The 24402-nt window shown below is 38.8% G+C and overlaps 1 protein-coding gene across 11 annotated transcripts in view; it reads left to right on the forward strand.

The window, feature by feature from the left end:
- FGD4 (FYVE, RhoGEF and PH domain containing 4) overlaps window positions 1–24402 on the forward strand; it is a 248462-nt gene that overhangs the window by 215820 nt on the left and 8240 nt on the right. For 9 of the 11 annotated variants that reach the window (XM_045465983.1, XM_045465986.1, XM_045465990.1 and 6 more), the window contains one exon: window positions 783–6431. In XM_045465983.1, the coding sequence (XP_045321939.1) occupies window positions 783–1040 (258 nt within the window). In that variant the 3' untranslated portion in view covers window positions 1041–6431. Of the gene's footprint in view, window positions 1–782; window positions 6432–24402 lie in introns of those variants that run through there. The other 2 variants (XM_045465984.1, XM_045465985.1) reach the window with 1 other exon arrangement.

The following is a 24402-nucleotide window of genomic DNA, read 5'->3' on the forward strand; positions in this document are numbered from 1 at the left end:
TTTCCTGAATGGATGGATACTTGAAAAAGAAAAGAATATGAGAGGAAGGGGAATTTAAATCAACCTTGGATTAACATTATCCAGTAGCAAATTTTTGAGAACCATGTGTGCATAGATGTGAGCTAAATCTATGGGAACAACAGACATGCAGGCTGAGCTTCTCACCAGAGCAGCCCCAGACACTGTGGCTTGTGTTGTGCTTGAAAAACACCTGCATTCACCTGGAAATATATAAAATCTTCAACGCATCTGTTGTATTTTACCCTATGTCTGCATTAAGAGCTAGGAAAACCTTATTTTAGAAATAGACTACAAATACCAAGGTATATATTGTCTTCTGTTTCATTGTTTTTCCCGTAACTTTTTTTGTCCATAAATACATTGATGCCTGAATAAATGGATCACCAAATAAAGCTGCGTTTGGTAATGAAATCATCATTAACATTTGCGGCTTTTATACGATACTTTATTTTTTTCCCTTTTTCATCTGAATGAAGAGTTGAATGGACTCCTTCACAGAGAGAGGGTGTAGGATCAGTGAATCGTAGCTGATTTAGGTATCAGCTCTCATTCATTAATTCATTCACGCAGCATTATCAGTGGCCTCACGTGCAGGCAGTATGCTAAGTCCTGGATGCCCATCTCTGTCCACGGAGAGCTCACAGGGCACATCTGTGTAGAACAGTGGTAGGAAAAGAGGTTTAGTGGGAGCCAGGTCACACAGGCCCATGCACAGCAAGCTAGTACATCTCACGCTCCTATGTACCATGTTTTTTCCTTAGGATGTCCGAGCCCAGGCCACCATTCCACTCCTGGGTTACGTTGTGGACGACATGCCAAGGAGTGCAGACCTGCCACACAGTTTCAAACTGACCCAGTCCAAGTCTGTGCACAGCTTTGCCGCAGACAGTGAGGAACTGAAACAGAAGTGGCTGAAAATCATCTTTTTAGCTGTCACAGGTGAGACACCAGATGGTCCCAACAAGCATCCAACCACCTTGGATGATCATCCTGAACCTAAGAGAAAATCAGAATGCTGAACTTCAGGACCATCCACAGTGTGGAGGTCCTAAGATTTACAGCTCAAGACATTCCCAGCCCTCCTCATTCATCTCTTAGCACTTTATGTTGAAAAATATAGGCTCTTAAATGCATCTTTTGGGGAAGTACTTTCCTATGTTTCTGTATTCATAGTGAAACTAATGTGCAGAGCCATTCTACCGGTAAAAGTTTGAAATAATGTGAAAATGGAACATTTTTTAATGAGCTATTCCTTGCATATGTACTTTTGTCTTGAAGAAAATGTTATCAGTGGATTCTATCACTATCAGGTTAGAATAGGCCACCACCATTTAAGGTCCTGTAATGTCTTCTCCTTCACAGGTAGGACTTGTAACAGTTTGAAAGATATACCTCCATGTTGCCAAAATAGATCCGTGGTAAAAATAAATAAATAAATAAATAAATAAATAAATAAATAAATAAATAAATAAATAAATACAGGGACAGTTTAGGCTATTGTATTAACTTATTTAATTTAGTTTATAAAGCTCAAGCTGCATAAATGACGTATGTTCTTTTAAAACAACAAGGACAAATTGTTGGTGTTCAAACTTTCAACTTATTAAGAAAAGATAATACTTGTTTTTGTAGAAATACTCCTAAGAATAAAATATCTCAAGTATATAGCAATTATGTGTATATAGTATTAAATATGAATATAATTATATTATACATGCTTTTCTCTTCAGCTTTAGGTTCATATTTGTCTCTAATTTATTTTTTAAATGTAAAGCATGTTTTATCTTGCAATTGAACAGTGTTCTAAATTTTAAGAAATGTTTTTGGTGATTTATGTTTAACTGATTGACATCTTAAGGTATTGATATTTTTATAATAAGAAAAAGCAGTAATTTATTTGGCATGGGATATATTAGTTCCAACAGTATTTTTAAAGTACTATTTTTTCGTTCTGTGCCTATTTAAAACAGTGCCTCTCTTTGAAGGTGCTAATAATACCTATTGAAATATATGATGAGGGTGTAATTAATGCTTCAGTCTTGATTATTCTGAGATAAAGTGCACTTTGGTCACTGGGATGGTCAAAGTCACACAGGTTATTTTATCTTTCACAATCTTGCAATTTTTGCAGCAGTTAATATCAGCATGTGCACAAATTTTCACAGAAACCTAAACTGTACAAGATACCTGACTCTATACAGAACTGGGACATATGGAAACTACATTGATTGTAATGTTTTTCTTTTCCATAAGACTGTTAAAGTATGGTCAAATGCAGACTATATAACTAACACTTCAGATAACTGTGTGGGCCTATTCCTTTGTCCGATGGGGAACAAAATTCACATGTGATCACCTGTGTTTGAGGTGCAGGGAGATAGATATTAGAGGAAGTTTATGCTCAACTCTTTTAACCACCTCAGTGAGGAAGAGGAGGGAGAAACACAATAATGAAAAGCAATATTTTAATGGCAAGCTTGGGGGAGGTACAAGATGATTGAAGAGAGTCTGAGCACTTTTTCCCATCTCCTGGAGAATTTTTAATAGTCCATACATGATTTCTTGTACAAAGGCTACTCTTCACCATACTGTGGTTGTGACTAAAATCTCACATTAGGTTGACTACTTAACTTAATCTTTTTCTCAAATTAGTATTTTTCCCCCCATGTAGCCTGTTATACCCCAAACATTATCATGTTTAAATGCCTAAGTCAGCTAGAAATCCACAAGAATGACCCCACTATCTTGGCCTTTGAGAATGACACCTTAAATGTAGAATAGATTCACTCAGAATTTGAGACTGCCACACATTTATTCAGGCCTGCTGTTTTAAGAAATATTTAAAGTATCTTTTTTCCCCACTCCAAAAAAGAAGGTAAACTGATTATGGCAGACACAATTAGATTGCCTTCCTCTATAAAAAGGAAAGTCAGCCACGATCATTAACATTAAACCAAATATTTGGAGTCAGAAAGAGATAAAGGTAGCTTCTTAGGCCCTATCAAATAAGGGACAGACTCAAAGAAAAGTTACATTACTTCTCTTTTCTAGCTGCCAACCTTGGGGTGGGTATGTATGTACAACATATGTGTTCAGGGTGGCTTTTGAGAAAGTTACACTATAGCTATAGATGATGTGTTGGTGTTCTTAATGTCAAGAAAAGAGAAGCAATAAAAATGCAGAATGATTATCAGTAAAACATGACTTTCATAAATGTGGACAGAGCAATGGAAACATAAGGGCCAGTTAGAAGATTTGTGGGCCAAGTTAGTTTTGAAAATTCTTTTGAACAGCAAGCAGACTACACTTTCCCTACCGTAAGTTCTTCTCCTGGGAAATTGAGTGATATGGACACACTCAAGTTTTGGCTGAGTAAATATCAATGTCATTTGATTTAGGTTATTGAGAGAACACTCCTGTAAAAAGAATATCATCATGCTCTTAACATGATCTTTAATTTAAAAAAATCAGAAATATTCGTACTAGAAGAGAATTTCTGATTATTCAGTCACCGTCTTCATGTTTCACCCCGTGTTCTTTAGACAAGCGCAAAGAGAAGCACTGAAGCAGCCTTACCTGTTTCTCTTAAAGAATCACTAATGCTTTTACTTGGAGAAAGGCAAGGGCATACTCTTAAGCATTTAGTAAACACTCAACTAAACTAAAAGACTTCAAAGTGTGATTGGTCTCAAGAACCATCTCCATCTTGGTTTTTGACACCCCTGAGCAGCCATGACAAATTGAACATAAAAAAACAATTAATTGCCCTCCTATTAAAACCAACATCCCATATAGGCTTTATTCTTTATCTTCCCTAATTTGGTGCTTTCCAAGCCATCTTTAAAGTGCCCTTCCTCCAAACCTAAAAAGTACTTCTTCGATAAAAACTGCTACTCACCACAAACATTCCAGTTTTTTAAACTTAAATTTCGCTTTTATTGAAAGTCTCCCATTTGGTATATTAAGTACAAAATGTAGTGCAGACTTCTCTCCAGATTTTAAGTGGGACTCGGTAATGAAAAATGCCACCAGCCACTTTCGTAATAATGGCATCTACGATGCCATCATGTATGCAAGCAATAAAATTCTTCAGGGTATGTTTTTATACTGAAATTTTAATACGAATGCCTCTAGCCACGAGGAGATAGAGAATTAACTTCTAGAAATGATACTATAACTTCTAGGGAAGAGAAGGGGAGGGCATTATTCCTTGGATTCAAGTAACTGTCAAGAGCATCTTTACTTTTGCAAAGGGTATGGATAGTGAAAGAATTAAGCACATCTGCACTACGTCATCAAGCTCCTTTCATTTTCCGTGAAGTTTAACATAACATGCAGGTTGGCGTACTTACCTTCACCAGGTGACCTACCCCAATTAAAAACAAATACTCCAACCTAAAAAAGTACTAAACTTTTTACAAAAACCTTTTAAATATACCCTGTCCCATATATAGATACACATTTGGATTTTTTAAAAGAGTACTTGTAGTAGTCATGAGTATATAAAGAAAACGACAAGCTTCATAGTGCTGCAGGGTTGCTAAAGACTCATTGATGCCTTTAAAAACCTTATATCAAAAATACTTCTGTGAGTTCACAGTTATGTTTTACTTTCTCTCGTCAACTTTGTGGAAACAGGGTGGTTGTTTTCCCTTCAAATTTTCGATCCCACTTCTGATTATATTTAAAGCCTTAAGTTCTTATGCTGAGAATATTGTCTGTGATAACTCTAATTATTATCTTTCTGGACTAGATATGTCCAGAGGAAAGGGCACCAACAGGAGCAAATAAACTTCTAAGGAACAAAGGTCTTATTTTTTTTGCAGGTATCCTTGCTATAATGCAGAATAGAAGATTAAAATTTCTTACATCACATGATATTCGTGTTAGCGGGTCTAAGATTAAGCACATGGTATTAATAAGCTAAAATTAACTCAAAAGGCAAGAATGTCTTAATGTTTTCATTCTTCAATTTTGTATTCTTCAAGAATGTATTAATATAAAAACTGTGGCTAACCAGTTCTTATTCTATAGAACTGTATTGACACCTGTAGTGGATCGTGTTACTTCTTCATTCTCATCCAATTTTAGTAGAATCAAATTGCTTTTTATTTTCATATTACTACCTACTATAGATTCTTCAGATTTAGAAAATATGAGTCTGATATATAAAGACCACTAGATCTACTTTTAAAACCCTTTCTGTGAATTTATGCATATATGTATATATGTAAAAACTGTTGATTTCCAATTCTGTTTTTCCATAGGAATGAAATTTTTATAGAAATTGTTCTCTTCACTTAAATATCTTAACATGAATTATTTACATGGGTTTTTAATACAATTCATTCTTCTGTATGCCCCGTAATCATGTTCTCATGAGCAGATAACTTTGCTTTCTTTACTGATACAGTAAAGAGGAATAAAAAATTAGGAACTGAAATAAGCAAGAGTGAACAGAGAGGTGGACAGAAAGAGACTGCTGATCTCCTGATCAGAGCAGTGTATGTTAAGACAAGAGAAAAATACTTTAAGTGCAGTAGGGATATGAACTATAAAGTAGAAGTCTTTGTAATAGCATACTGATGGGATCTGTTGCCCCCAGGTCTTTCTCTATTACTTACCTTTTTCTTTAGGCTTAAAAGACTTTCATCCTATTGGGCCATTTTCTGCACTGTTTTATGAGGTAAAAAATTCCTCTAAAGTCAATCATGGTTTTCTACTTTTTGGACTGAGCGTTTGGCAGAACTAGCACATGGCTTCTACAAGATAGTTTTTAACTCATTGGAGTCACTGAGGGTTACATGATGGTATCCTTCTTCCTAAAATTTGTTATGGTAGATTTAGTGAGAGAGTAAATCAAGAAATCTCATTGTAGCATATTTTAATAAGTAAATACCAAATACATAGAGTGATATATACACAGGTTTGGAAAGAAACACAGTAGTCTGTGGGGACCATTATGATAACAGAATTGTATTATATATTACATATTATGTGGATATTGGAATGTATCACTTTAGGGGAGGGGTCTGCATTCATTAGCAATCATATCTGTATATAAAACTTTTTTTTTTTTTTAACCAAACTAGCATTTTATTTTGTGAGTGACAATTGACTGATATTTTTGAGTAAGTGTTATCTGGGTTTTTGAATTGTTGGCTGGTCAGTTTGAAAAGGTATGTTATCAGAATTTTAGAGTTAACTCCAATGTGAAAAAAGCATACACAAAAAGTAATTCTTTTCTAGCTATATGAATGTAAAATATTTGCATATAGTGTATATATTGTGTAACATATGTATATTTGGTCACAAAGGCATAGAATTGGAAACATTGTAAAATTAAGCACTTTAATTCCTATTAAATATTAAGCATTTGTATCTTGTAAATAAATACATCCTTAAATGAATTATAAAGACTTAAATGTTATTGCAGCCAGGATTGGAGATGTTCACAATGATTTTGTTTGTCTCAGAGAAAAGTTACTCCAATAGAGTACCAATGCTGCTTCCTACCTCTCATTCCCTACCGAAACCTATGTAAATCTCTCAAGAATAAGGCTGTGACAGAAGTCCGGGTTCCCCAGGTGTGGAAAGAGGGACTTCTCCCTGTGATAACTCCAAGATTACATCTGCAGGAAGCACTACAACAGTGCTGCTCTCTTCTCTGAGAAATGACTGCTCTACTCCATAGTTAATGGTGTTCGCCTAAATTTTCCAGTCATATGTGGGGAAACAGACATGGAAATGGACGTCAGAGAAACTGTCTTTGAGTTGTAGTCCTGCTATTACGTATTATATGACCTTATACATTTTACCTGAGTCCCAATAATAAAGTCTTATGGTCAGTCCAAGAAATATGAAAAAAGCACTTGCTGACTACAAAGCACTCTACAGGTAAACTGTATTTCGTGGAATGCTTCACTGGGTTTCACCCAGTTACTGGCTTTTGATTTAAAACATAAAACATATCTCAAAAAGGAATGTGTGAACAGTATGATTTCACAGGTAAAGTATCTCTAGAAATCATCCTTTTTAGAAATGTATAGCCTTCGTCAGGCCTTAATGAATTATTAATTGATACCTAAAAACAATTAGCATCAGGGGCGCCTGGATGGCTCAGTCGGTTGAGCATCCGACTTCAGCTCAGGTCATGATCTCGCCATCCGTGAGTTAAGGCCCCGCATCAGGCTCTGTGCTGACAGCTCAAAGCCTGGAGCCTGTTTTGGATTCTGTGTCTCCCTCTCTCTCTGCCCCTCCCCCACTCACTCTCTGTCTCTCCATCTCTGAAAAATGAATAAACCTTAAAAAAAAATTAATAAAAACAATTAGCATCAGCTGCAGAATTCCTTAAACTAAAGGTTGTCCTTGGCTCATTGATATGACTTGTTTGAGTTCACCTTATACCAGATTAGAAACATGGTGGAGAGAGCCAGTGTGCGTAACTCAAGGCTTCTCGAATGAATGTACATAGGAATCACTTGTTAACGTGCAGATTCTGATTTAACCCGTTTGTGATGACACAGTTCCAACAAGGTCTCAGGTGATGTTGATGTTCTGCAAACCATTCTTTGGAGTGGCGGTTTATACTCATACATTAACATAGCGGCTCATACTTAACTGGCTAGAAATACCTGACTTCCATTATTTGTGACTTTAGACACAAACGCTTTCTTGAAACGTTGTGGGACTTAGGTGATATTTTAGTAAATTGCCTAGCCCACATGAGGCATTCCGCACATAATATCTTATTTTTAATTGAACTATAGTTAAATAATTACTTCCAGGTGTACAATATACTGATTCAACAATTATATATATTACAAAATGTTTGCCATTAGTTACCATCTTATAATATTGACTATATTCTCTCTACTGTACTTCTCATCCCCATGACTTGCTTTTATAACTGGAAGTTTATATTTCTCAAACCCCTTCACAAATTTCTCCCATCCTCCCACCCCTCTGGCATCCACCACATCTCTATGAGATTTTTTTGTTCGTTTGTTTTTTAGATTCCACATATAAGTGAAATCATATAGTGTTTATATTTCTTTGATTTACTTCACATATTGCCCTCTAGGTCCATCCTAGTGGCAAGTGACAAGATTTATTCCTTTTTATGGCAGAACAGCAGAACATATTCTATTGTATTTATATATACCACATCTTTATTGATAGATACTTATGTTCCTTCCATATCTTGGCTATTGTAAATAATGCTGCAGTAAACTAAACATATATCTTTTTTAACCAGTGTTTTCTTTTTCTTTGGGTAAAGAGCTGACAGAATTATTTGGGTGGTATGGTATTTTTATTTTTAATTTTTTGAGGAAGCTCCATTCTGTTTTCCAAAGTGGCTGCACCAATTTACATTCCCGCCACACCAACAGTGCATGAGGGTCCCACTTTCTCCATCGTTGCCAAGAGTTGTTATTTCTTATCTTTTTGATAATAGCCATTCTGACTATAAGATGATACCTCATTGTGGTTTTGATGTGCGTTTTCCTGATGAATAGTGATGTTGAGCATCTTTTCATGTGTCTTTTGGCCATCTGTATGTCTTCTTTGGAGAAACATCTATTCATGTCTTATGCCCATTTTTGTAATTGGACTATTTGTGGCTTTTTGAGCACTTTTGTGGTTCCATACAAATTTGGGGATTATTTGTTCTAGTTCTGTAAAAAACACTGTTGGTATTTTGATAAGGATTGTATTAAATTTATAGATTGCTTTTGGTAGTAAGAAAATTTTAACAGTATCCTTCCAACCTGTGAACGTGGTGTATCTTTCTGTTTATTTGTGTTGTCTTCAGTTTCTTTAATCACTATCTTATAGTTGCAGAATATAGGCCTTTCATCTCCTTGGTTAAATTTATTCCTACACATTTTATTCTTTTTGATGCCGTTGTAAATGGGGTTTTCTTTTTTTAATTTATTTATGTTAAATTTTATTTATTTTGAGAGCGAGCACAAGCAGGGGAGGGGCACAGAGAGAGGAGGAGAAAGGGAATACCAAGCAGACTCTGCACTATCAGTGTGGAACCCAATGCAGGGCTCGAACCCATGAACCATGAGATCATGATCCAAGCCAAAACCAAGAGTGAGACACTCAATACACTGAGTCACTCAGGTGCCCCTTAATTTGATTTATTTTGAGAGAGGGAGAGCAAGAGCAAGTGGGAAGGAGCAGAGAGAGAAAGAGAGGGAGAAAGAAAAAGAACCTCAAGCAGGCTCCATGCTCAGCCAGCCTGTAGCCCAATGTAGGGCTCGATCCCATGACCCTGGGATCATGACCTGAGCTGAAATCAAGAGTCAGACACTTGACTGACTAAGCCACCCAGATGCCCCAGTGTTGTTGTTTTTTTTTCTTAATTTCTCTTCCGTGAGTTTGTTATTAGTGGATAGAAACGCAACAGATTTCTATATGTTGATTTTGTATTCTGCAACTTTACTGAATTCATTTATTTTAATAGTTTTTTGGTGGAGTCTTCATGGTTTTCTACACATAGTATCATGTCATCTGCAGTATAGCAGTTTTACTTTTTTCTTACCAATTTGAATGTGTTTTTTTTTTTTTCTTACCTGATTGCTGCAGCTAGGAATTCCAGTACTATGTTGAATAAAAGTGGTGAAGGGCACCTCGGCGGCTCAGTTGGTTATGCATCTGACTCTTGATTTCAGCTCAGGTCATGATCTCACGGTTCATGAATTCAAGCCCCGTATCAGGCTCTGCACTAGTGGTGCAGAGCCTGCTTGGGATTCTCCTTCACTCCCTCTGTGCCCCTTCCCTGCTCATGTTCTCTGTCTCTCAAAATAAATAAATAAACTTCAAAAAAAAACCCAAAAGAATAAAAGTGGTGAAAGTGGATATCCTTGTCTTGTTGCTGACCTTAGAGGAAAAACTTTCAGCTTTCACCATTTAGTATGCTAGCTATGGGTTTGTCATATATGGTCTTTATTATGTTGAGGTATATTCCTTCTATACTCACTATGTTTTTATCATGAATGGATGTAGAATTTTGTCAAATGCTTTTTCTGCATCTATTGAGATGATTGTATGATTTTGTCCTTCAATTTGTTAATTGACTGATTTGTGTATTTTGAGCCATCCTTGCATCCCTGGAATAAATCCCACTTGATCATGAGGAATGATCCTTTTAATGTTTTAATTGTTCAATGCAGTTTGCTAATATTTTGTTGAGGGTATTGGCGTTTGCGTTCATTGGGGATATTGGTTTACAGTGTGTGTGTGTGTGTGTGTGTGTGTGTGTGTGTGTGTGTGTGGTGTGTTTCTTTGGTTTTGGTATCAAGATAATGTTGGCCTCATAGAATTTGGAAGCATTCCTTTCTCTTCAATTTGTTTAAATAGTTTAAGAAAGATGGGTATCAGGGTGACTGGCTGGCTCACTCAGTAGAGCATGTGAATCTCGATCTCAGGGTTGTGAGTTCAAGCCCCATATTGGGCATAGAGATTACTTAAAAAAATTAAAATTAAAAAAGTGTTTTTTTAAAAAAAGGATGGGTATTAACCCATTTTCAAATGTTTAATAGAATTCATCTGTGAAGCCATCTGGTCCTGGGCTTTTGCTTGTTGGGAGCTTTTTGATTACAAGTAATGGAATTGATTTTCTGTTTCTTCCTGATTCAGTCTCGGAAAAATGTATATTCCTAGGATTTTATTCATTTCTTCTAGGTTGTCCAGATTGTTGACATATAATTTTCATAGTGGTCTCTTATAATCCTTGGTATCTCTGTGATGTCCATTGTACTTTCTTCTCTTTCATTTCTGATTTAAGTCTTCTCTCTTTTTTTCTTGATGAATTGGCTAAAGGCTGATCAATTTTTTCAAAGTACTAGCTCATTGTTTCATTTTTTTTTTTTTTTTTAGTATATTTCATTTTGCTCCACTTTGATACTTATTTCCTTCCCCTATCTTAGGGCTTTGTTTTTTTTCCATTTCCTTTAGGTATAAGGTTAGATTCTTTCAGATTTTTCTTTTTTCTTGAGGTAGTCCTGTATTCCCATAAAGTTTCCTCTTAAAACTCTTTTTGCTGTATCCCAGAGGCTCTGGAGCATTGTATTTCCATTTCATTTGTCTCTGGGTGTTTTTTTATTCCTCTTTGGTTTCTGCATTGACCCATTGGTTGTTTAGTAGCATGCTGTTTAGCCTCCACATGTTTCTGGTTTTTTCCAGTTTTTTTTTTTTTTTCTTGTAATTGATTTGTAGTTGCATAACATTGTGGTCAGAAAAGATGCCTCATCTGATTTGAATCTTGAATTTATTGAGACTTGTACCCTAACATATGATCTGTCCTGGAAAATGTTCCATGTGCACTTGAATGTGTAAGGGCACCTGGGTTGCTCAGTCGGTTAAGCATCCAGCTCTTGATTTTGGCTCATGCCATGACTTCACGGTTCATGGGTTCAAGCCATGCATCAGGCTCTGCACTGACAGCATGAACCCTACTTGGGATTCCCTTTCCCTTTCTGTCTGCCCCTCCCCACCTCCTTGCATGCACATGCGCATGTTCTGACTCTCAAATATAAATAAACTTAAAAAAGAATGTGTATTCTGCTGTTTGGGGATGGGATGTTCTGTATATATCTGTTAAGTCCACATGGTCTAATGTGTTCAAAGGCAACTGTTTCCTTATTGAATTTCTGGCTGAATGATCTATCCATTGAGGTAAATGAGGTGTTAAAGTTCCCTGACAGTATTATTGTCAATTTCTCCCTTTAGGTCTGTTAATAATTATATGTTTAGGTGCTCCTATGTTTGATGCATAGATGTTTACAATTGTTATATACACTTGCTAAATTGATCCCTTTATCATTAGGTAAAACCCACCTTTTGTCTCTTGTTACAGAATTTGTTTAAAGTCTGTTTTGTCAAAAATTGAGTATTGCTACCTCAGGCTTTTTTTCCCTGTTGCATGGAGAATCTTTTTCCATCCCTTCACTTTCAGTTTGTGTGTGTCCTTAGGTCTGACATGAGCCTCTTGTAGGCAGCGTATAGATGGGTCTTGGTTTTTTATCCATTAGCTCACCATATGTCTTTTGTTTGGAGCATATAGTCCATTTACATTTAAAGTAGTTATTGACAGATATGTACTTATTGCCATTTTGTTTGTTGTTTTCTGGTTGTTTTTGCAGTTCTTTGTTTCTCTTGTTCTCCTCCTTTGTGGTTTGATGACTTCATTGTTATGCTTAGATTCCTTTCTGTTTGTTTTTTGGGTATCTATTACAGGTTTTGGTTCATGTTACAATCAGGTTCATATATAACATCCTATACATGTAGCAGTTTATATTACATTGATGGTTGCTTAAGTTCATACACATTCTAAATGTGCTACCTATCTCTGCTGCATCCACATGTCATGTATCTGTCCTATATGACATCTTTTTTATTTTGAATATCACTTTACTATTTTTCATAGATATTGATTTTGCTTTTGTCTTTTAACATTCATATGACTTCAAAAATGATTGATCTACTATCTTTATGTGTACTTTTTAGCAGTGAGATTTTTTCTTTTTGTAAATATTTTCTAGTTATGGCTTTTTCTACTTAAAGAAGTCCCTTTAACATTTCTTGTAAGGTTTAGTGGTGATGAATTTTTGTTTGGGAAGCCTTTCCTCCTTCTCTTGTGAATAATAACTTTGCTTGGTAGAATATTCTTGGTTGTAAGGGTTGTAAGTATAATACTACTTTCAGGTGTACAAAATCGTGATTCAACACTTCCATACAAGTGCAGTCTTTAATCCCCATCACCTATTTAACCCATCCTCCTATCCACCTCTCCTCTAGTAACCATCAGTTTTGTTCTCTATAGTTAAGAATCTGTTGGGGAGACTAACTGGCTCAGTTGATAGAGTATGTGACTATTGATCTCAGGGTTGTAAGTTCAAGCCCCACTTGGACATGGAGCGTACGTTAAAAAAAAAAAAGTCTGTTTCTTGGTTTGTCTCTCTTTTTCTCCCCCTTTGCTCATTTTTAAACGCATTAGAGAGGGTGGGGGAGGGGGTTAAAGAGACAGCGGGGGAGAGAATCCCAAGCAGGCTCCTCCCTGTCAGTATAGAGCCTGACTCGGGACTTGATCTCACAAACCATGAGATCATGACCTGAGCCAAAATCAAGAGTCAGATGCTTGACTGACTAAGCTACCCAGGCACCACTTATTTTTTTGTTTCTTAAATTCCACAAGTGAGTGAAATCATATGCTATTTGTCATTCTCTGACTTATTTTACTTAGCATATTACTTCTTAGCTCCATCCATGTCATTGCAAATGATAAGATTTCATTCTTTTTATGGTGGAGTAATATTTCTTTGTGCATATACACCACATCTTCTTTATCCACTTACCAGTCAATGGACACTTGGACTGTTTCCATAATTTGGCTATTGTAGATAATGCTGCCAAAAACATCGGGATATGCATATCTCTTTGAATTCATATTTTTGTATTTGTTTCCTAAATACCTAGTAGGGCAATTGCTGGATCATAGGGTAGTTCTATTTTTAACTTTTTGAGGAACCTCCATACTGTTTTCCAGAGTGGCTACACCAGTTTGCATTCCCATCAACAGCACAAGAGGGTTCCCCTTTCTACACATCCTCACCAACACCTGTTGTTTCTTGTGTTGTTGAATTTAGCCATTCTGACAGGTGTGAACTGATCTCTCATTGTAGTTTTGATTTGTATTTCCCTGATGATGAGTGATGTTGAGCACCTTTTCATGTGTCTGTTAGCCATTTGGATGTTGTCTTTGGAAAAATGTCTATTCATGTCTTCTGCCCATTTTTTAACTGGATTATTCAATTTTTGGGTGTTGAGTTTTATAAGTTCTTTTTCTTTCTTTCTTTCTTTCTTTTTTTTTTTTGATGTTTATTTTTGAGAGAAAGAGACAGAACTCAAACAAAGGAGGGGAAGAAAAAGAGAAGGGGAGACACAGGACTGAAGCAGGCTCCAGGCTCTGAGCTGACAGCACAAAGCCCAGTGCAGGACTCAAACTCACAGACTATCACCACCTGAGCTGAAGTCAAATGTTTAACTGACTGAGCCACCCAGGCACTCCTATATGTTCTTTATATATTTTGGATACTAACACTTCGTCAGATATGTCATTCCTCCATTCCATAGATTGCCTTTTAGTTTTGTTTACTGTTTCCTTCATTGTGCAAAAGGTTTTTATCTTGATGAAGTCCCAATAGTTCATATTTGCTTTTGTTTCCCTCACCTCTGGAGACATGTCTAGTAAGAAGTTGCTACAGCCAAGGTCACAGAGATTGCTGCCTATGTTCTCTAAGATTCTGATAGTTTCTTGTCTCACATTTAGGTCTTTCTTCCATTTTGAATTTATTTTTGTGTATGGTGTAAGAAAGTGGTCCAGTCATTCTTTTGCATGTTGCTATCCAGTTTTCCCAACATCATCTGTTGAAGAGATTGTCTTTTTCCCATTGTATGTTCTTTCCTGCTTTGTCAAAGGTTAGTTGACCATATAGTTGTGAGTCCATTTCTGGGTTTCCTATTCTGTTCCATTGATCTATGTGTTGTGCCTGTACCATACTGTCTTGATGACTACAGCTTTGTAATATAGCTTGAAGTCTGGAATTGTGTTGCCTCCAGCTTTGCTTTTCTTTTTCAGGTTTGCTTTGCCTATTTGGAGTCTTTTGTCATTCCATACAAACTTTAGGATTGTTTGTTACAGTTCTGTGAAAAATGCTGGTGTTATTTTGATAGGGATTGCATTGAATATGTACATTGCTTTGGGTAGTACAGACATTTTTACAATGTTTGTTCTTCCAGTCCATGAGCGTGGAATGTTTTTCCATTTCTTTGTGTCATCTTCAATTTCTTTCATAAGTGTCCTATACTTTTCAGACTACTGATCTTTGACCTTTTTGGTTAGGTTTATTCCTAGGTATCTTACTGTTTTTGGTGCAATTGTAAATAGGATCGATCCCTTGATTTCTTTTTCTGCTGTTTCATTATTGGTGTATAGAAAGCTACAGATTTCTGTATGTTAAGTTTGTAACCTGAGACTTTACAATTCATGTATCAGGGAGTTTTTTTGGTGTAGTCTTTTGGGTTTTTCTCTATAGAGTATCATGTCATCTGCAAATAATTAAAGTTTTACTTCTTCCTTGCCAATTTGTATGCCTTTTACTTCTTCTTTGTTGTCCGGTTGCTGTGGCTAGGACTTCCAGTACTACATTAAGTAACAGTTTGGAGAGGGCACATCCCTGTCCTCTTCCTGACCTAGAGGAAAAGCTCTCAGTTTTCCCTGCTGAGGATGATATTAGGTATGGATTTTTCATATATGGCCTTTATTATGTTGAGCTATGTTCCCCTTAAATCTGCATTGTTGAGGGGTTTTATCCTGAATGGGTGTTGTACTTTGTCAAATGCTTTTTATGCCTCTACTGGAAGGATCACGTGGTTCTTATCCTTTCTTTTATTAATGTGGTGTATCATATTGATTTGTGAATATTGAGCCACCCTTGAAGCCCAGGAATAAATCCCACTTATTTGTGGTAAATGATTCTTTTAATGTTCTGTTGGATTCAGTTTGCTAGTATTTTATTGAGAATTTTTGAATCCATGTTCATCAGGGATATTGGCCCGTAGTTCTCTTTTATAGTAGAGTCTTTGTCTGATTTTGGTATCAGGGTAATGCTGGCCTCATAGAATGAATTTGGAAATTTTCCTTCCTTTTCTACATTTTGAAATAGTTTGAAAAGAATAGGTATTAACTCAGGGCGCCTGGGTGGCTCAGTTGATTAAACACCCAACTCTTGATTTCAGCTCAGGTCATGATCTCATGGTGGTGAGATCGTGTGGAGTTTGGAGCCTGCTTGAGATTCTCTCTCTCCCTTTCCCTCTCCCCCCCTTCAAAAAAAAAATTAAAAAGTAGGTATTAACTCTTCTCTACATGTCTGGTAGAATTTGCCTGTGAATTTGTTGGGAGTGTTTGGATTATTGACTCAATTTATTTGCTTGTTATCAGTCTATTCAAGTTTTCTATTTCTTCCTGTTTCCATTTTGGTAATTTATACCTTTGTAGGAATTTATCCATTTCTTCTAGGTTGTCCAATTTGTGGCATATAGTTGTTTGTTTTTTTCATTTCCTGGTTAACCCATTTATTGTTTAGTAGCATGTTGTTTAGCCTCCATGAATTTGTGATCTTTCCAAATGTTTTCTTGTGATTGACTTCAAGTTTCATAGCATTGTGGCCAGAAAAGGTGATTGGTATGATTTCAGTCTTTTTGTATTTGTCGAGGCCTGTTTTGTGACCTAATATGTAATTTATTCTAGATAATGTCCCACATGCACTTAAAAAGTGCATATATTATGTTGTTTTAGGATGGAATGTTCTGAATATATCTGTTAAGTATGTCTGGTCCAGTGTGTCATTCAAAGCCGTTATTTCCTTGTTGATTTTCTCTTTAGATGATTTGTCCACTGATGTAAGTGGGGTATTGAAGTCCCCTACTATTCTTGTACTATTAATTAGTTCCTTTATGTTTGTTATTAATTGTTTTATATATTTGGGTGCTGTCATTGTGGGTGCTTTATTGTTTACAATCATTATATCTTCTTGTTGGATTGTCCCCTTTACGATTATATAATGTCCTTCTTGGTCTCTTGTTACACTCTTTGTTTTAAAGTCTAGTTTATCCGATATAAGTATTGCTACTCCAGCTTTCTTTTGACATCCATTTGCGTGATAAATGTTTTCTCCGCCCCTCACTTTCAATGTGCAGATGTCTAGGTCTAAAACAAGTCTCTTCAGGCGCCTGGGTGGCTCAGCTGGTTGAGCGTCCGACTCTTGATTTCAGCTCAGGTCATGATCTCATGGTTGTGGGATTGAGCCCTGCATTGGGCTCTGCACTGAGCGTGGAGTCTGTTTGGAATTCTCTCTGTCCCTTTCTCTCTGCCCCTACCCTGCTTGCTCTCTTTCACAATAAATAAGTAAAAGCTTTTAAAAATAATAATAAAATAAAATGAGTCTCGGGGCACCTGGGTGGCTCAGTTGTTTAAGTGTCCAACTTTAGCTCAGGTCATAATCTCATGGTTTGTGGGTTCGAGCCCCATGTTGGGCTCTGTGCTGACAGCTCAGAGCCTGGAGCCTGCTTTGGTTTCTGTGTCTCCCTCTCTCTCTGCCCCTCTCTTGCTTGCATTATGTCTGTCTCTCTCTCTCTCTCAAAATAATAAATAAACGTTAAAAAAATTTTTTTAATGAGTCTCTTGTAGGCAGCATATAGTTGGGTCTTATTTTTTTTAATCCATTCTGAAATCCTATGTCTTTTGATTGGAGCATTTAGTCCATTTATGTTCAGAGTAATTATTGATACGCATTTATTGCCATTCTATTACTTGTTTTGTCGTTGTTTTTGGAGATTTTCTCTGATCCTTTCTTGTCTTTGTTACCTTTGGTCTCTCCTTTGCACTTAAAGAGTTCACTGTAATATTTCTTGCAGGGCTGGTTTAGTGGTCATGAACTCCTTTAGATTTGTTTGGGAAACTCTTTGTCTCTCTTATTCTGAATGACAGCCTTGCTGTGTAGAGTATTCTTGGCTGCTGACTTTCCCATGCAGCACATTGAATATATCATGCCCCTTCCTTCTGGCTTGCCAAGTTTGTCTTAAGAAATCTCCAGCTAGCTTTATGGATCTTCCTTTATAAGTTTAGGACTTTTTTTGTCTTGCTGCTTTTAAGATTTTTTCTTTCTCACTATATTTTGCAAATTTAATTATAGTATGTCTTGGTATTGGCCTGCTTTTGTTGATTTTGATGAGAATTCTCTGTGCCTCTTTGATCTGGATGTGTTTCCTCCCCCAGATTAGGCAAGTTTTCTGTTATTTCTTAAAATAAATATTCTGCCTCCTTTACTCCCTTCTCTTCTTCTGGGACTCCTATAATATGAATGTTATTACATTTGATGGAGTCACTGATTTCCCTAAGTCTATTCTCGTGTTCCATAATTGTTCTTTCCGTCTGTTGTTCAGCTTCATTGTTTTCCATTACTTTGTGTTCTGTATCACGTGCTCATTCATCTGCTTCTTTCAGCCTGCTGTTCATTGCATCAAGCCTGTTTTTCCAATCTCATTTATTGCATTCTCATTTCTGATTCTTTTTACTCTTTTATCTTTGTGGCAAGGATCTCCCTGATGTCTTCTTTTGTCGAGCCCAGTGAGTATCCTTATGATTGTTGCTTTCAATTCTCCATCAGGCATGTGACTTATATCTACTCCACTGAGATCTCTGGCCACGGACTTATGTTGTTCTTTCCTTTGGGATGAATTCCAACATTTTGGCATTTGGTCCAAGTCTCTGCCTTCATCTATGTGTTGGAAAAGCCAGTTATGTCTCCTCCTAAAAGTAATGGCCTCATGAAGACGAAGTCATGTAGTGCCAAGGGCCTAGTGCTTCAGCTAGTGTCTCCGGTGTGTGCTGCGTGCACTCTGCTGTCGTGATGTGGCTGCTCTATCCTTAAGGATAGTCATTTGCAGAGGCTCTTCTTGCCGGCCGTGGGCGGTGTTTGGTCCCTGGCCTGCAGGTGGTAAGTTTAGCTAGGTGTGCTCTGGTCTGCTGGTGAATTGAGACCTGACACCAATCCCACCAGAAATGAGGCCCTGTAGAACTCTGCAGTCAGGAGACTTGGTGTGGGGTTTTGTGCTGGGCTTCTGGGGAAGGGGCCCTCCACGTCGGAACTGAGGCAAGCTGGACTTAGAAGGGCAGTCCTTCTAGAACACGAGGGGGTGGGGCTTGCTGCAAGCAAGGTAGGCAGCTATTGTAGGTTCTGGGCTGCTTCTCTCTGGTGACTCTCTGTTTATGCTGATGGGAGGGGGAGGGAAATGGCCCCAGCCAGCTCCTTTATCCCCAGAGAAGCATCTTGGCGAAAGCTAGCTCTCAGGGAAGTGCTATGGAAAGAGCAAATAATCTCACCCCCTACCCTCACCGTGTGCCCCAGGTATTTTTCCGATAGCTGTTTCCGTGCTGTCTGCCTCTGGGTTGTTTGCCTGCGTTCTCTCCAGAAGCAGGGCTGTGCCCTCCCGGCTCTATCCCAGCCAAGCCTGCTGACCTTTAAAATCCCAGGCTTTAGAGGAATGGTGTGGGTAGGGGCCTGCACTGGTCTTCAGGGGGAGGGGACTGCCAAGCTGGGACTGAGGCAGATTTGACTGAGAAGGGCAGTTGCGCCAGAGCAAGAGGGGTGGGGCTTGGTGTAAGCAAGTCAGGCAGCCAGTGTCAGTGTTGTGCTGCTTCCCAAAGGTTGCTCTGTGTTTACGCAGAGGGTTGGAGGAGGGAGGGAAATGGCGTTCTGGTTGCCAGAGAGGCACCTCCCTTGAATGCTGCCTCTGGGGGATGCACTCCAAAAAGAACAAATAATCTTCCTATTGTGTCCCAAGCTTCAGATGCTGTTTCCATGCTGTCTGCCCCCGGGGTTGTTTGCCTGCCTTTTCTCTAGTAGCTGGGCAGCACCCTCAGGTCTCTATCTTAGCCAAGCCTGCCGACCTTTAAAACTCCAGGCTTTAATGGGGCGCCTGTGAGGCTTGGTCGGTTAAGCGTCCAACTTCGGCTCAGGTCATGATCTCACAGTCCCTGAGTTCGAGCCCCGCGTCGGGCTCTGTGCTGACAGCTCAGAGCCTGGAGCCTGTTTCAGATTCTGTGTCTCCCTCTCTCTCTGCCCCTCCCCTGTTGATGCTCTGTCTCTCCCTGTCTCAAAAAATAAATAAACGTTAAAAAAAAAAGTTAAAAAAAAAAAACTCCAGGCCTTAAGACCCACTCCTTGCAAGAACTTATTAAATTCAGCCCCTCTCATTTTCCAAGCCAATGGTTTTGGGGAAACTTTCTCCTTGTGTGTCCCCCTATATGCTTCTCTCTCTCTCTCTCTCTCTCTCTCTCTCTTTTTCTCTCTCCCACTCTCTTCAGGACCACAGCTCCCTCCCCTCTGCAGCACCTGTGATCCATTTCTCCCCTAAACCACATCTCTGCACTTCCTACCTTCTTTGATATGGCCTCTTTTCTCCCTTTAGTTGTGGAGTTTGTTCTGTTAGTCTTCAGATCAATATCTGGGGTATTTAGAATGATTTGATAATTATCTAGTTGTGTTCATGGGACCAGATGAGGCTAGGGTCCTTCTCTGCTGCCATGTTCTCCTCTCAAGTCGTAAAGGTTTTTTTTAAGGTTGAAAGGTTTTTTCCTTTCAGCACTTTGAATATATCAATGCACCCCTTTCTGTCCTGCAAAATTTCTGCTAAAAAATTAGCTGATAGCCTTATGGCGTTTCTTTTGTATATAATTATGTATTTTTCTCTTGATGCTTATGAGATTTTCTTTATCTTTAATTTTTGCCATTTTAATTATCATGTGTCTTGGTGTGGACCTCCTTGGGTTCATCTTCTTTGGGGCTCTCTATGCTTCCTAGACCTGAATGTCTGTTTCTTTCCCCTGGTTAGGGAAATTTTATTTCTTCACATACATTTTCTGCACCTTACTCTCTTCCCTTCAGGGGTTCATATAGTGTTATTGTTAGTCCATTTGATGTCACAGATGTCGCTTAACCTCTCCTCATTTCTTTAATCATCGTTATTTTTCCTCTGCTCTTCGTTATGGCTGCTTTCCACTAGCTGTCTTCGAGATCGCTGATCCAGTCTGCATCCTCTAATCTGCTCTGATTCCCTCTAGTGTATTTTTCATTTCAGTTATTCTTCAGATCTGACTGGTTCTTTTAAATATTTTCTCTTTGTTGATGTTCTCACTGAATTCCTCTACTCTTCTCTCAATTCTGGTGAGCACCTTTATTACCATTACTTTGAACTCTTTATGAAGTAGGTTGCTTATCTCCATTTTTACTTAGCTCTTTTTCTGAGGTATTGTCTTGTTCTTTGATTTGGAACATATTCCTCTGTCTCCTTTTGTCTGACTCTCTGTGTTAGTTTCTGTATAATAGGTAGGTCAGCGACATCTCCTGGTCTTGAAAGTAGTGGGCTTGTGCAGGTGTCCTGTTGTTCCATTAGCATAACCTTCTCTGGTCACCAGAACCAGGTGCTCCAGGGTAACCCCTGTGTGGGGCTGCACGTGCCTTCCTGTTGTGTCGGAGTCACAACTGCTGCAGGTATACAGGTGAGCAGGGCTGCCCCTCAGCCTACTTGTCCGCATGTTGACAGGCTGAGAGGCCTGGCTGTAGCTACTGCAGGCATGCTGTGAGTGAGACTAGCTCCCAATTACCAGGGCAAGAATTGTTCTGGAGAGGCATTAGGTCCCATTGGGTGTGTGGGGCAGTAGTCACTCTAGAAAGGATGTCGTTCTGGACAGAGGCTGCCTGCCAGGTGTGGTGGGGCAGAAGCCCCTGTGGTGGAAGGGTGCCTGTTGGGGTAGGTGGGTTGGTTGAGTGGCACAGGTCTTTAGGGGAACACTTGGGTGCTAGCGAGATAGATGGACAGTGTCTAAACCCACAGGTGTCTGTTTAGCTAAGCTGAAGGAGGGCAAGAAAAACGGTGCCTACCAGCACTTCCATTCTCAGAGAAAGTTCCTACAGGGCTCTGCCCCTCCAGCACACATCCTAAAATTAGTCATTAAGTCTTCACATATAGGCACTTTTCAAACTGCTGGGTCTCAACCAAGAGACATAGCACATTGGCTCTTCAAGAGTGGGGACTCTGTTTCCTATGGCCCTGCTGATTTCCAAACCAGGTGTTATAGAGGCTTGTGTTCCCATGAAGGTCCCCGGGGTTGGGGATGCCCAGTGTGGGGCTTGTTCCCCTCGCTCCTGGATGCTTGCGATGTAACCCCTTCTTGTGAATAGCCGCACTGGGGGCTTGTTTTCCTGTCATGTTTCTGCCCTTCCTTATCTTCTTGATGCCGCCTTCTTTTGATGATTTCAGCTGTGGGAGATGTGTTCCGAGAGTCTGCAGATTGTTTTCAGAGTGAGTTGCAGTGTATGTAGTTGTTCCCTCATTGTGTCCGTGGGAGGAGGTGAGTTCCGGATCCTCCTCTTCTACCATATTCCCTCCATTCCGTCTAATTGATAATACTAATAGAGATCATGCAGTTAATGCAAAAGTTTGCCGCCCTGACTACACATTAGAATCATCTGAGGAATAGACAGAGTGAAGATCTGGCCTCACCCACAGAAATTCTATGTGCCTGGGTTGGGCTCTGGGCATTCCCCAGGTGATCCTGATGAAAACCTCATTTGAGAAACGCTGAATATATATTCGGTGCTTGGTCCTTTAAGTGTTCTTCTATATATACATCATCTCACATAAACCTCATAACACCATATGCAGAGTTTTAGGTAGGAAACGTTTAGAGAGGTGAAGTAATTTGTCACTGCTCTTGATGTCCTCCTTTCTTCCCCACCCCCGCCCCTGCCCCCCGCCCTTACCCAGGTTAAACGCCACATTTAATCACTGTTATCACTGCTTTGCATTCACTCAGCTCCCTTGCTCCTTCCTAGCTTTGTCTTGCTTGGCAAAACTAGAACCTGATCTACTCAACTCTGTCTTCTCCATGCCAATGCCCATGCAACTGTCCAAAACAACCAACTACATGGATTGGTCTCACTTTCAATTTATTATTAGGTCATTATTTCACATCTCCTTTCTCCTCCAACTTCCAATGCTGTCTCCCTCATCCTGGGTCCCCATGGATGACCTTTCCTAATTTAGTGAGAAAATCAATCAGCAAGGGACTTCCACAGTCTCCCACAATCACATCAAGGCATCTATCAACACCTAAACCCACACATTCTATCTTCCTGCCCATCCATCCATGTTCCTACCTAACTCTGATCCCTGCACTTGTGCATGAACCATATCCTATCCCCACCCACCTTCTCAAACCATATCCTATCCCCACCCACCTACAGCCATTTTCCCTTTTTCATACAATATTGTCTTTTCTGTTTTCATTGGGTCTTTCTATAAGCGAACACACCTGCTGCAAATTCTTCCCAACTTAAATGAACCTCTTCACTCCACTTCCCCTGTCATCTACCACCCCATTTTCCCTTTCTTTTGGAGCAGTATTTGAAAGACTTTTCTGTACTTGCTATCTCTAATTCCTCTGTCCACATGCTTTCCCGAATGTACTTCAATTAGGGTTTTGCCCCATCCACCATGTAACTAAAACTGCTCTTATCAAGGTTACCAAATGATTTCCATGTTGCTAAATCCAATGGTCAATTCTCAATTTTTAACTTATTAATACAGTAGCATTTGACATGCTTCATCATGCTCCCCTCGATTCGCTTTTTTCACTTGTTTTTCTGGACTCCCAACTTTTGGTTTTCTTCTATTCCTTTAGATACTCTTTCTTGAGCTCCTTTGCTGGTTTCTACATTTCTCCTAGACTTCTTAGGGGTATCCTAAGTATGTCCTGGGTTCTCTTCTTTATCCACACTCATTCCAATGGTGATCACATATAATTTCTTGCTGTCAACTCCCAATTTTATATCTCCAGCTCTTACTGTTCTTCTGCACACCAAAAACATTTTTCTAACCATCTAATTGTCATCTCCACTTGGATGTCTAGTACATCTCAAATTTAACCCATCTAAAAGTGAACTCCTGATGTCTTCCCCCATAAAACTCATTCTATCCATAATCATCTTTATGTCAGTTAATAGCAACTGTGGTTTTCAAGTTGCTCAAGCCAAAACCTTTCATCTTTGACTCCTTTCTTTCTCAGTTTACACATCCAGTGCATCAGGAAGTTCTCTTAGGTCATCTTCAAAATATATAATCAGATTCTATTTCACAAATTTCACTGCTACCATTCTGCCCTGAATCATCATCATCTCTTGCCTACATTATTGCAATAGCTTTCTAACTAGTCTCAAGACTTCCATTCCACCCCCCCAGCCCACCCCTCCATTGTCAAATATTCAGCCAGGGGAGTCAGTTAAAGCACAAGTCAGATCATGTTGCTTTTCAACCCCAGTCCCTGCAGCAACTCCCCATTTCACTCAGAATAAAAGCCTAGGGCTTTGTGTGGCCTCCCAGGCCTTATATGTCTTCCCTACCACCACCCTGAACCATACATGTCCTTACTTTTCCTTAAAGAAGCCAAGTACACTTCAGCCTTATATCACATATACTGGCTGTACCCTCTTCCTGTGATACTCCTTCCACAGATACCTGCATGAGTAACACTCTCACCACTTTAAAGTCTTTGTTCAAATCTCACCACCTCAATTTCTCTTGATCACGTTATTTTAGATTACAACTGCCATCACTACCAATGTAACTCCCATTCCTCCTTAATTTGATCTATTTTTCCCATAACATCTATTTTCCCATAACCTATAGCAAAATAATTAGCTACTTTTATGTTTTTTTTCATTGTCTGCCTGTACCTACTAGAAAATA

The sequence above is a fragment of the Leopardus geoffroyi genome, chromosome B4 (assembly GCF_018350155.1).
Source record: "Leopardus geoffroyi isolate Oge1 chromosome B4, O.geoffroyi_Oge1_pat1.0, whole genome shotgun sequence".
Taxonomy (NCBI): Eukaryota; Metazoa; Chordata; class Mammalia; order Carnivora; family Felidae; genus Leopardus; species Leopardus geoffroyi.